The sequence below is a fragment of the Haliaeetus albicilla genome, chromosome 28 (assembly GCF_947461875.1).
Source record: "Haliaeetus albicilla chromosome 28, bHalAlb1.1, whole genome shotgun sequence".
NCBI lineage: Eukaryota > Metazoa > Chordata > Aves > Accipitriformes > Accipitridae > Haliaeetus > Haliaeetus albicilla.
The window spans coordinates 10,689,671-10,706,330 of NC_091510.1; the positions used below are offsets into that span (position 1 = coordinate 10,689,671).

At 38.7% G+C, this 16,660-nt stretch overlaps 1 protein-coding gene across 14 annotated transcripts in view; it reads left to right on the forward strand.

Annotated features, from left to right (window-relative positions):
• Positions 1–16,660, forward strand: part of PAWR (pro-apoptotic WT1 regulator) — a 105,913-nt gene that overhangs the window by 47,148 nt on the left and 42,105 nt on the right. For all 14 annotated transcript variants that reach the window (XR_011322579.1, XR_011322589.1, XR_011322583.1 and 11 more), the window contains exon 3: positions 16,427–16,461. Coding sequence is in view for 1 of the 14 variants with exons in the window: in XM_069773429.1 (XP_069629530.1) it covers positions 16,427–16,461 (35 nt within the window). In the remaining 13 variants the exon portion in view is untranslated. The remainder of the gene's footprint in view (positions 1–16,426; positions 16,462–16,660) is intronic.

The window sequence follows — 16,660 nt, forward strand, 5'->3', positions numbered from 1 at the left end:
GAAATAGTTGAGTAAATATGTATTGGCAAAAGCACCAAGCAACAACAAGGTATTTGAGATCTTCAGAGTTATTTTTGAAATTGGCATGGAGATAGGGTTTACTGTGTTCTAGGTGTCTGTTTTTCTCCCCACTGATGACAAAAGGGGTCTCACTAGATCAAATGTAGGCATCTAAAATTAGATTGGCTGAAGCCTTTCCTCTTCCTGGCAAACTTGGACCAAGCATGTCAGAATGATTCCCCCCCCCGCCGCTAACTTAACTTGGAAATAGGGATCAATTAGAGAGAGCAAGAGATACCAATTTTTGTGCCTGTGGGCATGAAAAGAGGAAGCTCTGAGTCCCTTAGATAATGAGGTTCAACCTTTGTGAAATAAATACACTGAATCCTTCAAGTGAAAGGTAACGATTTATAAAAATGAGAATAATTTAGAGTATCCTGCTGTAAAAAGGGAATGCTGATCTTTAATTTTGCTGCACAGTAGCAAAATTTGTCCAGTGTCTTTCTTAATTCCAAGTTAAGAAACTGCAGATCATCACTGTCACAGTTAACAATACCTTTTGTGTCTGGATTGACTGCCAAAGATCTCTCTAATGTCATCTGCTAGAAACCTGCTTCTGAATTTGTATTGCTGGCACAAAACCAGTGGGGCAATTTTGCTTCTCAAGTATTCTGAAGCCTGGGACCCCAGTGGGAGGCGTGACTTACTCTTTTTAAGCCACACCAACTGTTTTGCTGTACCTGATTGCACATTATGTAGTGCTGCAAAGCCAAGGAGCTCATTCAAGACCCTTGCACTCTAGTTAGAAATTGTGATCATCTTGTTCCAACCATTAATTTGTTTTGAGTATGCAATTGTAACGTGCATTTCTTGGAGTACCTGTATTGCTCTTAGATAGTGCAGCAACAAGAAATTCAAGAAATGAAGGTCTTGTATAAAATAATTTGGTAAGTTTCAAGATACAACTTTGTAAGATGCATCACAGACAACAATGCTAGACAGATTTGCTAAACAAAAAGTGTCACTTCATCTGTAGCACTGAACCTTGTCTTTATACTCTATGTTGTACCATATTCTTGAAATAAATTCAAATTATGTGCATTAGTAGACAGGCTAAACCTTGACCCTAGTACTGAATTCTTGTGGAGCTGTTAATCCAAGACAGCAAAAGGAGAAGTTGCTCTAGTTTTCAGCTCCACAACACTGACTTGCCTACACAGTAGTATTGCCATGTCTTGGATTGCTCTCACTCCTCTCGGTAGCAGCAATGTAGGTTTTTGTTCTCTGCAAGAGATTAGCTTGTGATAGATGCTTGGATATTCATTCTGTTCAGTGTAGAAATTACCCAAAGAATCCATGTTGACTGGAGGATAGGATGAAATGTCTGCATAATCAGCATTCACCTAATGGTATAATTATAAAATTGTGCCACAGCAGATTGGGTCCATCATAGTTAACTTCAGTAGTGAATGGGTTAGATGGCTGGTGAAGTCATCTAAACTTGATTTATTAGCATGACCATTTAGATGACCGTGACTTGTGTGTTTAGTCGTAAGTCATCCAAGAGCCTATGAAAATGGAAGGAAAACCACATCTAATCTTTTTTTAACCTTTTGTTCTAAAAAAGCGTTACATTTCACCAGAACGTTGTAGGAATGTGGTCTAAAGGTATTCCCACAAAAGTGCTCTGGTGCAGTTCTGATTGCTTAAATATCATCCTTTACTTCAGGTGGGATGCAACACGTTGAAATTTTCTGAAGCAGTGATTTAAGCCAGTGTTAGAAATATTTATGTAAATATTTAATAGAGGTACCTTATAAGCTATGCTGAAAGCAGTAAGTAAAAATAAAGTTAGGGAATAAAAGTCTCTAGTGACTTCTTAGCTGTGTGACAAACTGCGAGGCGTGCAGGGAACTGAAGTATTACGTGCATCTCTGTTAGGACACACAGCTGAAAACCTGCTTGACACAACCTTCCCCAGAGTTTTGTACTTGAATCTTTTGCCAAGAATATGCTGCCAAATAAGCTTCTCAACTGGCATTGCAGTTTATACCTGTCTATTTTGCATTTCCTGGCTTTTTATTTTGCACAGCAGTGTAATGTATGTCATACAGCATCATTTTGCAATTAGTCTTACTATCCAAAGTATATGGTAATGATATTCATATCTATTCATACCTGACCACAGCTTTCAAAGATGCTTTGCATCTACGTTTCATGTAGCTCTTGCAAAGGAGAACTGCATGCATGCATTCAAGAGTAATAATTAATCTTTTATAAGTATATTGTCATGATGTTACTTGGTGTTAATTTCTGTCTGTAGAAATGCAGTTGTGCTACAGGGCATGCCCAAATGTATTAAGGCATGTGTTTTATTTTCTGTGTTATATTTCTTCAGATGTTAGGCCAAAGATTATTTTACATAACAATGTGATTATAATATTGGTATTGTTTAAAAAAGTGAGTAAATAAAATGTGATTAAAATACAGAAATATGTAAAATAGGAGGATCTGTGTTTGTGTACATGAAGTTGTATGTAATTCTGCCAAATCAGGTTGTGGGACTCTAATATTTGACAATTAATTACCAGATAATACTAATCTTGGGGGTTTTATTTGCAGATTAAGAATGTGATCCACCTCACAGAGATGGTATGAAAACAGTCCTTAGTATTCGCAGAGCACTTAATAATAGTGAATGCAATAGAAAGACTCGTGAGGAAATCTTATTGTATGTCTAAAAATGTTCCCATAAAAATGGGTTAAAAAGTATTCAAATTCAATGTTGTTTAAGTATTAAAAGATCACTTAATTTTAAAAATATATTTGCATCTAAAGTCAATCCTGTGTGTGCAGTGCTTTCAAGGTAAGTGACACCGGTTGCAGGGAATTTGCTGTCCTGTACAGTTCATGAAATGAACCAGGTGCTTCTGATGTTTAACTGCCATGGGTTGGTATGGCTTGGGAGACCCCAAATATTCCTGTGATCTGTGTAAGGAAAACAGGAACACAGGAATTTCATCTTTCCATGATCACGTATGATCAGGCCATCACTCAAGTAGCTTCTAGCAATATGGGCATATATTCTCAGAGCAGTTCGAGTCTGTTAATAGCAGTAAATAAGGCATGGTGGTCACTTTGTGAAAAACAGGCAAATGCAAAATACTGAACACTACTCACTGAGTACTCTTCTTTGTTTCCACCTAAGAGATCTTGTGGAAAAATAGATCGTGTGGTGATGTCAGGAAAGGCAGTATCATGATGCATGTAGTTGTAAGAATTTGAATGAAGGTTGCGTAAGTCAGCATCTTTCTGACCTGTACTGAATTGGTTGACTTTGCAGTCTTAATTTTCTTTAAATGCTTTTTGTCTGTATTACTGCGAGACTGGAAAAAAACCCACCCTGAGTAGTAACTTTTAAATTAATCTGCAAGGTAACTCCTCTGAGTTTAGGAGTAATAGTGTTGCATGGTGGTCTTGTCTGGTATAACTGAAGTATTTAAAGACACTGAATGAATTGTTTTGCAAAAATGAGATTGCTAGTTTTTAGTTAAATTGTGTGTGTTTTAGTAGAAACTGAATTTTGAAACAGTGGAGTCTGGATTTCTCAGCTGAATGGGCTATGTAATAGACATTGTTGTAGCAGCATGGGTTTCTCTGCCAAAATCATCCTCCTCTCCTCTCATGTGAGCAAATTTACTATATGTATGCCTAAGTGTAGTGCTGCTGATCCATGCGTGTTCAGTGGGTTTTACGTTCCCAAAGGATCTGCACTCGCTCAGCAAATCTGATTCAACTATATTGCGCTTGCACTATCGAATACCGCTGCTTTCAGAAAGTGCTTACAAGTGAAACCACAGTCCCCTTTGCCCCTAAGAAATCAGGAAGCTGAGAGCTAGCAGTTACTAATGTGAGACCGAAGGGAGAGCGGGTGGCTGTAAACTGGCTACCAGCCAGATGAAGTTGTTTGGCTGGTGATGTGTAGCCTTGGGGATGCAGGTTGGGCATCCCTACTTTGAGTCATCTGACCTCCATTCTTGTAGGGAAATACTAGGACATAGTTACCGACGTTTGTCCTCGTAACGACTGATCAAAAAGAGGAATCGTTCTGTTTGTGGAAGGCATCATTCGTGTTCAGTGCCTGATCATTGTCAGCATAAATTTGATTACCTTTGACAAGCAAACCTTGCTTTTCCTAGAAAGAAATACAAAATGATGAACATTTTTAACATCCGTGTTCCTTAAAATTTAATTTAGTGGGTAAGTGGTTTAAGCTTTAAAATTTTGTTTCAGGAATGCATTTCACTCCCGGTAAATAAACATACCCATGAAGTCTCTTATAATTGAATACTTGGTTCTGTGTGCCTGTGCACATGGACAACTATTCATGACAGGGCCTGCATGAAAACTAAAACTGAATCAAGCCTGTATCTGTGAAGGCAAGGTGGTGTGGAGGTTTCTTACTCCTGCTGTAGATTCACCGTTGTGCCTAGGAACCGCAGGGGGTTCAGCACAGCTTGCTCTTCAGGTACTTTCTAAATCCTTGTGCAGACCAAGTGGGAAGCAAAGTGTGTGAGTTATGATTTCTTCCTTGTAGTTTCTCTCCAGTTCGGCTGTGATCCTTCCATTAAGATTTTATTTTTTGGGGGCTTTGTTTACTTTTCTTCTCTTTTTTTTCTTTTTTTTTTTCTTTCTTCTCTAGTACTCAACCTGTATGAGCAAGTGTTTGTTTTGGTGTTGCACTGTTGGTTTCTTTCACTGTTGAGTTCATGAAGCTATGCCCCAGAATTGCATAAGCTGGTGCATTAGCTGGCGTTACACTGGTTTGGAGCCTTCATAGAGCCATAAAGAATAGGAAGCAGTTTCTCAAATTCCCAGCTAATGTTTTGAGCAGTCAGCAGGGGCCTCATGTGAAGGAATTAATTTTTCTTTCCCACGTGCTTTCTTTTTTGGACTGGCATCACTTTTTAACTCAGCTAACTGAATGCTGTTTTGAGAAGATTGTTTTAGCTCTGAAAGAGTCAATATGGAAATTCTAGTCAGCTGTCAAAAATTATGATGTCTAAGTGGATATCTCTGCCCAGTCTTCTCTTAAAATTTCTGGGGGGGGGGGGGGGGGGGGGGAGATGTGATCCCATAGAGTATAATGGTACACTTTAGCTGAGGTTTCTGTGAGAAGAGTCCTCGGGTAAATGCAAATTTATTGAAAAAGGAAGGACTTCCTGCCATATCTGCTTGTACAAATAGATGACACAGCCTGACTGATATAAAAAGCTTCTGTAAGGTATGGTAATACTCCTGATTCCTGCACTTTTCTGCTATTCTATTCTAGAGAGAGATTTTTCATTAATACTGCTTTTATGCCAGGAACAAGTCTGTGAAGCCTAGGTAACAAAGTACTTGTGGGGTATGTACAGAGCAGGAGGATGCTCTTCTGCAAGAACCTACGTGGACCAAGGGGATCCGTGCTGTGAATGTCTTTGTGCAAGGTGGAGAGGGGAGACAACTTGCTCACTATTGCAGAAAGATGAGCAGATATTTATACAGCTCTGCAGAAATAGACATAGCAGTAGTTGTCAGAAATTTTTATAACACGGATCATACCTTTGTGTTATTCATACTAACTTAGAGAATATCGTAGTGGTGGTAGTTACACAGATGTGCCAGTTCCGTAGTGGTGTGTGTGGGGGGAGCCTGCTTCTCTACATCCTTGTAGTCTGGTGTAATTAATGTGATGGCTCAGGAGGGAGGAGGAATCTGGAATTCAAGGTTTTTTGGTGGAGATAGTCTGACTAAGTTTATGCTGCTTAAACCAGCAAGACCTGGGTGTGAGCTCGACTGCTTCACTGCTGATAAAGCCTATAGCTTAATTATTAGCAAGGTTTTCTGGCGTGGTTTTGGCTCATGCTACCTAGGGCTCTCCTATATCATACCTAGGGACTGTTTGAGGAATAATGTGCCAGGAACCAGTCCTTGCATGTAGTATGAACATCACAGCACCAGGTTTGGCTGCCTGTGTAGTGCTACGAGGACATTACTAGCCTTTGCTAGTTCAGAAAGCATGCCCTTAATCAACATGCTAGGGTGTGCAAGACAGACCTAGGTTTCATGCTATGAAAACAGCGCTTTGGGCTGTAGTTCAGCCCTCTCGGTATTTGAGATGCTTTTGACTGGGGGGGAACCTACAGATTATTATTTCTTAGGGACACCACATGGGACATGGAGGAGATCCACGGTCAAGTGCTTTGGAGTATGGATGTGGCGACTCTTGTGTCACTTGGCTTTGGAGCCATAGAGTAGTCTCTGGGTTGTCTGCCTCCATTTACTCTTTTGTTAGTAGAAGCTGTCAGGCCCATTCTGCCGGTAAACTCACCGACAAGGGCCTCTTCTCTTTTCTTGGAACCAGCACTGAGTAGAGGTGGGCATGAGGGTTCATTGTTTTAAACTGGTTCCACTGAAGAAGCTGTTTTTATCACTAGTTGTGTTTCTAGTACATAGTGTGCAAAACACTGTGTAGACAAGTCAACAAGCAGCTTGGCACTCTAAGGTGTGGTTGAAAAAGTTATAAAGCTCTGGAAAATGTGAGACAAATTCCATCAAAAATAATTTTGAGAAATTGTAGTTTGTCTGTTTGTATGCCTGGACACAGGATGGTGTGGTGTGAAGGGTCTATGCACAAAGCTCCATGCAGAATTTTATATTTACACTTGCTATAAAGTACTTCAGCAAATTCTGTTTGTGTTTTCACTGTCATCTCTGCTGTGGGTTTCATATCGTGACTTACCTCTTCTGTGACTCAAGATCCTAGAATCACATAATCATTTAGATTGCAAAAGACCCTTAAGAACTGAGAATACTCTCTTAATTTCTCTGAGCTGTAAAGGTTTATGTCCATCTGAATTATATCTTTTCTTTAAAATGCTTTCCTATTTCAGTGTCAAGTTGTGTGTTTTAGATCCTGTGCTTTTTGCTTACATGTTGGAGGTATTCCTCAGGTTTCTGGAAATGTATTGATTATTTTTTTTATGACTGACTGACACATTGAATTTTGGAGCTTTGTGCAAGTATTTCCAAGTTCCCTTTCTTCTCAGGGAATTTTAGGAAGCCTACCTTTTCAGTTTATGACTATTCAACACTGATCCATGAAGGTCATAACTTGGATATAATCACTGTCTTTCTGATTATTTTTCCAGTTCTGCTCTGTCAATGAGTCACCATCCGTTCATATATTTTAGTATTTCTGGTTTCCTTATTTTTGGGTGCTGTTTTCTTCTTGAAGACACTTGTCTTCCCTGGGAGTTACTTGTTTTACCTGCAGGTATTTCTTTGATTTTTTCTCTTACGTAATGTCCTTGATAGATTTCTTCATAGGTAGGAATTGAGGATACTTACCTTCGTGCTAGACGTCTGATTTGATTCCCTAGATGTTCTTGCAGTGTTTCTCTGTGGCTTCCTGGCTCTATGTAAACAGGGAGATGAGTCATAACTTCGTAGGAATATGTATCACTTGCACACAGGCATTTTAGGATGTCTATGTTAGTTCTTGTTTGAAGTCCTTACTAATTACATATTAATTAAAGGTAGTAGATGAGGCTGTAAAAAAATAATGTAAAGGTTCACTTAAGTAAGTGAACAGAATTGAGGACATTTAACTTTTCCCTGACTGAAATTTGTTTCTCCAATCTGTTTTGGTTTTTTTTCTTTTTCTCTTTTTCCCCACTCCTTTGTGGTTTAGCTCACTACACAGGCTGATCACTAGGTGGAAGTAACATTTGCACTGTATTTCTTTCATTTTCTCACGTTGGTGTCTCTTTTTTTCTGAGCAAATTTTCATCTTTAATAATTTGGTTTAATTTGCTTTACAAGTTATAGGTAATAATTTTGAAACCTCTAGGACATTGTAAACGTACTGTAGTCTTAAATCACATGACTATGTTTATCACTCAACATGAAAACAATATGCTACAATCTAACAAGAGAAGATATATAAAAATACTTACATATAAGTATGTAATATATGTAATATCACATCCCTTCCAACCTTAACCATTCTCTGATTCTGTGTTATTAATGTCTATTTTAAAGCTGATTAAGAGATCCTGGTGAAGTATAAGAAGTAATAAACTTTAAAATCCTCCATTTATTTGTGTAAAAATACAAATAGGTGTGTAAACCGTATTGGCCAAGAAGTAAAGCAAAAAGTTAAGCATTAGACTTAGTTCATACTGGTTTTTAGGCAGAGAACCACCATGAACTTACATATTCTATTGAGTTTTTCTACATACAAAACATTGATACCTTTGCAACTGTGTAAGAACAGATAAAAACCCCTTATGTTAAGATTTTTAAATTATATTAACATGATACGAAATAAGTCTGACCTAAAATTGTGCCACAGTTTAATAATTGGTGTACTAATATATTTGATTTTTTTCTTCACAGTTGGACAGGTAATTAATACTTGGAATAGCTGGAATTTATCCCGTGAAGTAGTTAGAGACAGAAAATGTGTGTACTACAGAATACTTTTGGAAACATGCTGCAAATATATTTCAGTAGGTCAGGATAGGATGAAGGTCCTTGCGGCGGACATCCACGTTGCTGCCCGTGCCGCAGCCTGGCTGGTTCTTCGAGGCACTCGAGTGCCTTTGAACACTCTTCCCACTCGGCTGGGCGCGGGAAGGGGCATGCCCCGCGGTGTCTGCGGGCTGTGGTGCCCGGGCAGGCTGTGTGTAAGAACGTTTGAGTCACTCTGCAGGAGCCAGACGAGGCCGGTGCTGAGCCAGAGCTCATAGGTACCCTTGGATCCTGGCAGATTTGGGGAAGAGGTGTTCTTCGCGTGGGTGTCTTCATTGCTGCTGATTTCTAGAAAAGCAAAACCAGCACAGGAGCGGGCTCTGCGCATGGTACTTCATTGAGGCTCTGCTCTGTCAGGTAAAGAGAACTGCGGTGTTTTCACCTAGGACATCATTCATCCACCGTCCAGAAATGCGCACACGTCACAGACAATGGCATGTTTTCAGATTTTGCTTCTGAAAAAAGAATTGGAATAGCTTTTCTTCCCAAAGGGTTGCATGGTCAAGGGATAGAAGAGACTGCCTGAAACGTGTTTGATGGGATGCATGGATTTCATAATGGGCTGCAGTGAAAGGGCCTGGGAAATTCAAAGTCAGTCTAGGGAACTGGTAACTTGTGGTGCTGTCCTAATTTATTTTTAAGTTATTCTACATCTGGAGAAGTGTCTTCACTTTGGATCTTCGTTTGCACCTGCCTACCCCCAATATAGGCAGCCACTCTGACAGATTAATTTACTTACTGAATTTACCTTTATATTTTCTCTTATTGCTTCCTTCCTAAAGAAAGCATCATCCTTCTGTAGACTGTAATGCCATTGTCCTTCCACTTTTATAAATGCTTACCTGAATCAATCACTCGGTATTTCAGAAATATGTGACCAGAGGGTATATTAACCTTAAATTTCCTCGCTTTAGCACAGGTAAAGAAACTGTATCTTCCTTTTCCCCTAAGACATTTTTTTAGGACTTGCTTGTCCACATCAACTGCTTCACATGGAAGAGGTTGTTCTGTATTGCTGATCTGGAATTAAGTGTCTGGGTGCTGCAATATCAAAATAGTTCTGGCAATTGAATTTTAATCTCCAGAATATAGGAATATCTTTTTCCTTCTCAAAGATTTATTCTGTTATGTGTTATTCATTATGGCATGTTTTAAAAAGATCAGCTGGATGTAAATTAAACAAGGCTCTCTTAAAATGTGTTGGTTCCAACTTGACAGAGTACAAATCAAAGGAAGATCAAAATACGAAAAATTTTGTCAGGCTATTTAATAACAGTAGGTCAGCTTTTGTTTTTGTTTAATCTTACCAGGTTCCTGTTTCAGTTTATTTTGTAACTGATTAATAGGTGGTGATATCTTCATACTTTCCTAACAGTTTTAGAAATAAAAGCTCATATTTAGAATGACAGCTTATAAAAGAGATTTATTGGGTGAGTAAAGAGTGTTTAAAGTCTTCTCTAGGAAATCCACACCAGGAAAAAATAAAATGTAATGAATCTCAGAAATAGACGTAAAATCTTGGCAGCTAGGAGAATAAGGGGGGAGGAGAAGGAACCTGGGATGGTTTTGTATGTACAAGTATTCTGTCCAAGTAGAGATCTAGAAAGTGCACAGCTACAAGGGGTGCAAATAGTTGAGTGATATAATTGCTGCTTTAAGCTTACTGAAAGCACCTTGGAGTGCTTCTGGAAAGAATGGTTTCTGTGGAAATAATGAGTGGAGGTTTTTCCCCTGCCCCGGGTGGTGAAAGCATGTCCATTCAAAATTGAATTTGTGTTGCATTCCATGAAAAACATCTCTAGAAATTTTCGAGGAGTTTAGAATCAGGAATGGAAGGTAAATGGTATCTCCATGACTCTATTGCTCCTGAGAGATGCTTGCTTTTGGGGAATTTTGATGGGGAGGGGCAAGAAGTATATTTCATCTTTCTCTCTCCTACTTTTCACACCTGGAGTTATTCCTGGTTTGTAGTAGGATCAAATTGCCTTTCAGTTTTCATGCATTCAAATGTTATCTCACTTTAATATCTGAATGAAACTTTGTCTGCATTGCAGAAGATATGTAACTGCCATTTCCAAGGAAATGGCAATGTAAAGTTGTACTGAATGTAAGAAAAAAATAGATGTAGTTGAATCAAGATGTGACTCACAAAGGAGATTGGAGTTAACTTGATTGACTGGATGGAGATAGAATCTACCTGTTCCTTGATATGTAAAAAGGCAGGAAACCACAGCAGACCTCCTTCTTCCATGCAGTGAAGTCGTATTTACTCACATCTTGAAGAATGTATAGGAAACTTTGTAGGAAGCCTGTATTTGGATTGCATATGAAAAAATAAATTGTTTTGATGGCCTAATTTCAGTCAAAATTTAACCTTGTATGTTGCAGGAATATTATTATGTAGTCATAATTTACACTAGTATATAGTCAAATTCTGAAACACTGCAGGTATTCTGCATGGCAGTATATATACCAGTGTAGCTTAGCAGGCTGATTTGATCCAGGCAGTTTGCTTTAATTGTTTGCAAAACTTTTAAGTAGTCTTTCAAGGCTTTCTAGTGAACCGTTTTCGTAGTCCAGCTGACTCCAGAGTTTGTACATGTTTAAAAACAATGTTTGTTAGTACATTTTAACTAGTGGATTTGTAATGGTAGGGTTAGTTTAACATCTGGAAATCTTTGTCAGACACTTGTAAACACAGACAACTCTATTTATTTAAAGCCTGATCACCAGATTGTTTGTGTAATCTCTGTGTTGGCCAGATGAAATACCAAGATGAGCCAGGAGCAGAGAGGGGAGTTAGCAAAGTTGCTTACATCCTAGTTTGACAAAAATTTAATTGTCAGTAAATGGTTTCATTAATGGAAATGGTCTCAGCTGCCTTTTCTGCCCTTACACATTCTCTTTCTCTTGTGCAGCAAGTGTGTGTGTGTTAGGCTGTGTGGTGAATCAGATGAAGGAGCTCATGTGGAATGAGACAAATCTTTGCTTTTTCCTTGGTTATTTTCACTTAGCTCACACCATGTTGTGCATTAATATATGGCTGCACAAACACTTTTGTAGACATGACAAAAAGGGAGCATGACCAGTTTTTGGAGCAATGCTGACATATTGTCAGTCTGCAGTGTTCCTGAACTCCCACTTGAGATGGAGGAAGAGCAAGACTACTTGATTATATAATTTATTAGCAGTAGTATATACTGTTAAAAGGTAATGCAAGCTGCCAGAGATCATATGCAAGAAGTAAAAGTAATTCTAAAGCTTTGTTTGAATACTGTATTGAAACAAGTGTTTTCAACCCTGGGTGAAGAACTGATGTTGTTAGATATCTTTGGCAGCAGTGTTTTTTCACCAGTATGAAGGAAATCATTAGCATAATTTTTATGGGTTACTTCTTTACTGATTGCTTTTCCGTTCAGGATTTCCACAGGCAGTAAAGAGAATTTCTTAAAGGGAGACGTTCAAATGAACTGATCTCTTCATTGCTCATAAACAATTATTTTGACAAATCAATCATTTTCATAGTAATGACTAGATATTTTAAACATGGGTTGAAACTCAAAGTTTAAAAATACTAAAGAATATAAGCAAGATTTGTAAATTAGTATTTATACACATGGCTAATCATCTGGTTTTAGGTTAATTCTTTGCAGAACAGGGGGGTCCCTCTTTTCTCCTTCCCCTTCTTCATTTTCTGCCAACCTTATTTTCTCCAAAACTGGTGGAGGAGACAAGATATTAAATTATAAGACATGTTTGCCTCATTTTAAGAGCTTTTGAATAGTCTGAAAGCTTAGATTCATTTTTGATAAATAGACGCATAATGCTGTTTATAGTGTAACTACATATATTCCTGTTCCCAGCAACTTTTGAATAAATAACACACACAAAATAAATTTCATAACATGAGAACAGAGATAAATAATACATTTCCCTGGTGCTTGCATCATCACCTTAGAGAATGATTGGTTTGCATTTACATTAGAGATTCCAAAATAATAAAAGTCACAATTTACCAAATCTGCAGTATTAATTTGGTTATCAAAGGAAATTTGTTTTTATGCATCAGATGTGTATTTTCCAACTTTTTTGTTCATAGTTAAACTACAAAAATAAAAACCACTAATACTTGCTGTAGAAACACCTGTTACAAAGGGCTAGGTTTTTTTTTTTTTATTTTATTTTAGTTTTAGCAGCTGTCATTTGAAGCAAATGAGAGTATTTGCAGTGTACTTTGTCCTTGAGCATTTGTTTGCTTTCCCAGCTCTCTTCTTCTGAAGAACTGGCTTTTCTGAATAGTACTGCCAAACTTTTGAAGTCTCCTGTTGAGGTAAATGTACAAGTCTGTGTATATAAATTGCTTTACACCTTATATTTGTATTTACTATATGAGAAAGACTTGGCAAATTTCAGGGTGTATGATGCATACGCTGCATCCCTTTGGTGTCTAGAGTAGAAAACAAGCATCCGAGATCCAGAGATTTCTTTGTACAAGGGTACGTGTGCTTCACTAGATTGCTCAGGAGTGTGGCCAGTGGGTTTTTATTATCTCTCTGGAGAGAAACTCCATAACCTCTCCGGGCAACCTGCTCCAGTGTTTAATCTCACAGTAAGAAAGTATTTTTCTTATGTTTGAGTTGAATTTCCTGTATTTTGGTTTCTGTCCTTTGCTTCTCATCCTTTCTCTGGCACAATGGAGTATGGCTCCATCAGCTGTTTATACATATGGCAAGGTACCTCCCGCGCATTCTCTTCTCCAGGCTGGACGTTCTTAGCACTCTCAGCTTCTCCTCACGTGTCAGATGTTCCAAACCTTTCACCATCTGTGTGGCCCTTTGCTGGAATCTCTCCGGTATGTCTTTCTTGTACTGAGAAGCCCAGAACTGGACCCAGCACTCTAGCTGTGGTCTCACCAGAGCTGAGCAGAGGGGAAGGATCACCTCCCTTGACCTGCTGGCAATGCATCCTGAGGATGCCATTGACCTTCTTTGCTGCAAGGGCACATTACTGGCTCATGTTCAACTTGCTGTCCACCAGGACCCCCAGGGCCTTTTCTGCACAGCAGCTTTCCAACCGGTCCACAGCGTGTACTGGTGCTTGGGATTATTCCTCCCCAGGTGCAAGACTTTGCATTTCTCCTTTTTTGAAGTTCATGAGGTCTCTATTAGCTCGTTTTCCAGCCCGTCAGTGTCCCTCTGCATGGCAGCACAGCTGTCTGATATATTATTAACTGCCTATCCAAGTTTTGTGTAGTCTGTGAACTTGCTGAGGGTGCACTTTGTCCCATCATTCGGATTGTTAATGAAGATGTTAAACAGTATTGGCCCCTCTGTCAACCTGCGAAGTGACTGGCCTCCAACTGGACTTTGTGCTGCTGTTCATAACCCATTGGGCACTTCTCATTGTACCTCACAGTCTGCTTACCTGGTCCATATTTCAGCAGTTTGCCTATACATATGTTATGTGGAAAGGTGTTGAAAGCCTTGCTAAAATAGAGATAAACATCATCTGCTCTCCCTTCATCCACTGAGCCAGTCAGCTTGTTTTAGGAGGCTGTCAGGTCAGTCACGCATGATTTCTCCTTTATATGTCCATGCTGATTTCACCACCTTGTCCTTCGGGATTTGTTCCATCACCTACTTGGGGACTGAGGTAAGGACTGGCCTCTGGTTCTGTGGATCTTCCTTCTTGAAGATAGCAGTGACACTTACTTCCTTCCAGTCCTCAGAAACCTCCCCCTACTGCCATGACCTTTCAAGATAATGAACTTCTAGTAAACTTCAAAAATAGCATTGGTACTGTTTTAATTTTAAAAATTCTGTTTCCTTGCCCTTTTAGATGTGAATTTAGGTTGCTGTTTCATAGCTGTGAATTGCTACTTTTCAGATGCTGTCATCAATGATAAAATAGTTATCAGTGTTAAACCAGCAATTTTACACCGCTTTGTGGGTTTCCTTAAGTAATTCCCGTGACATAACTTTGTTGAATATTGTTCTTCTGCTTGTATTAGGGAAAGCGTAGCACATATTGCAGAAGATGAAAATGCTTCATAAAATAAAATGCACTTTAAGATCAAGTTTTGTTTCTGTAATACAAATATTTTTGTCAACTTCATTTTATATAATAAAAGAATATTCTTTTTATCCTATTTTTTAGCTTGTTTATTTACTTACAAAGATATTAATGCACTGATCAGTGAAGGTAGTGTAATGTTTTGCAGGATTTTTGGAGGGGATGGAATTTCTCTTGCATCTTGTTTTGAGAACTCATTTATTCTGTTGTCTGCAGTTCGTGTCACAAATAGACAGAATTTCATGCTTTGCCATTATTTTTTCCAGTAAAGGCAATTGTTCAGTTCATTAATTCCTTAAATATGCTCTCCTGACTTTTTACCTAGTATTTGCTGATGCTGTGGGGAGTTTTGTCTATGACTAATAAAATAATTGGTTCATATTCTTCTTGCAACATCCTAAAAAATATTTGTGGACTTGCTCTGTCTAATCTGAGCCATCATTAACCAGTTGAAACATGTCTTAATTTTTCTATGTGATCACACTGGTATTGGGAAGCTACAAGTATAGCATTATTGATGCACATATATTCTTTCAGGTTTTCTCACTTGTATATAATGCATCAATGTTTTTTCAGGGATTGTGTAGCAATAAATGAGCTCTTTTCCCCACTGTTCTTTTTGTTTCCATCTTCACAGAGCCAGAATAACAGTGTAATAGATTTTTTTTTTCAAATGCAAACCCAAAACAAACCAAACACCCCCCCCCCCCCCCCAACCCCAAACAAAATGTAATCTTACTGAAAACATCTTACAGCATTGTGGGAATCTGAAAAGTAATGAAATTCTTTACCTTAAGCTAGAAAAAAGTACGGTAGGGCTTGTAATCTGCAAGTAATCCATGTATGTGTCTTTAAAGGGCCAGATGCACAGCTCTTGCACCATCGAACTCATACGTAAAATCTGTACTCATGTTTAAAATGTGTTCTCTCTCTTGCTATTTCAGTTGTTAAGATAATTTCCAAATAGCAGTCAAAGGAGAAGCAGAGTATTCTTTAAGTTTTACGTCAGCATACATTAAGCATCTGCAGGTGCTTAGAAAGCAATGATCTGAAAATTCACTTGATGTAGTTTGACAAGTCACTGTCTGACATTTGAGTGCGTGAAACATCCGCGTACAGACTTCTAGCCTACCTGCTTAACAGCAAAGGCCAGGAGAAGACCACTTCAGTTAGCCTGAAAGAAACTGAGGTAAGCCAGGTTGCAACACCTGGGTTAGCATGGCGAAGAGCATACCTGTAGTTACCATGACCCATCTTACATGTAATAAATTGATGTGGGTCTCAACCCTGACTACTGACTGGCTTCAGTTCTTTTTTTTTTCTGTCCAGAAGGACAGCCATGGTGCCGAAGAATTGCAACACTTTTGCTCTGCTGCTCTCAGACAATTAGATGAACAGCTGTCGAACTGCACAAGCGTTTCTGTATTAGTAGTGGTAGTGAAGGTATACTGGTGGTAGGGTGTATACAGTTTTGGTAAGCTGCATGTTCTGGATGCTGGGGGATGGAGTATGTGCATCCAGTTTTAAGATGTAACCAGAAGCTGTCATTTAAGGGTTGTGAGCTGGTGTTCAGAAGCAGTAACATGGTGACAGTAATACTGGTGTTCTGTTTATTCCTGACAGCAAAATAGTGCAAAACTGAGTTGTACAGCAGCTGTTTGAGGCATGGGCCTCCTGCTCTTAACTGCAGGCTTCATTTTCTATGGAGTGATAAAGTATTTTGGAAGTACAAATACAAGGAAAATGTTAATTAGTTTTTCCTTTCTGTTTCTTTTAGGACTCCTCCAGGATGGTTTCAAGCAGGTATAAAAGGTATGAGATCTTTGTACACAACACGTTTCTTTACATACATAGTTCTGCTAGAAATAAAGCTGATTAAAATGGGTGTTCGTAGTAGAGGCCATCATACTGCTACTGTAGATACATAGCCTGATTTTGGGGTAAGGACCTGAGAGATGCAGTAAACTTATCCAAACCTCTCTATTATGTTACTATTTTAAAATAAATTCAG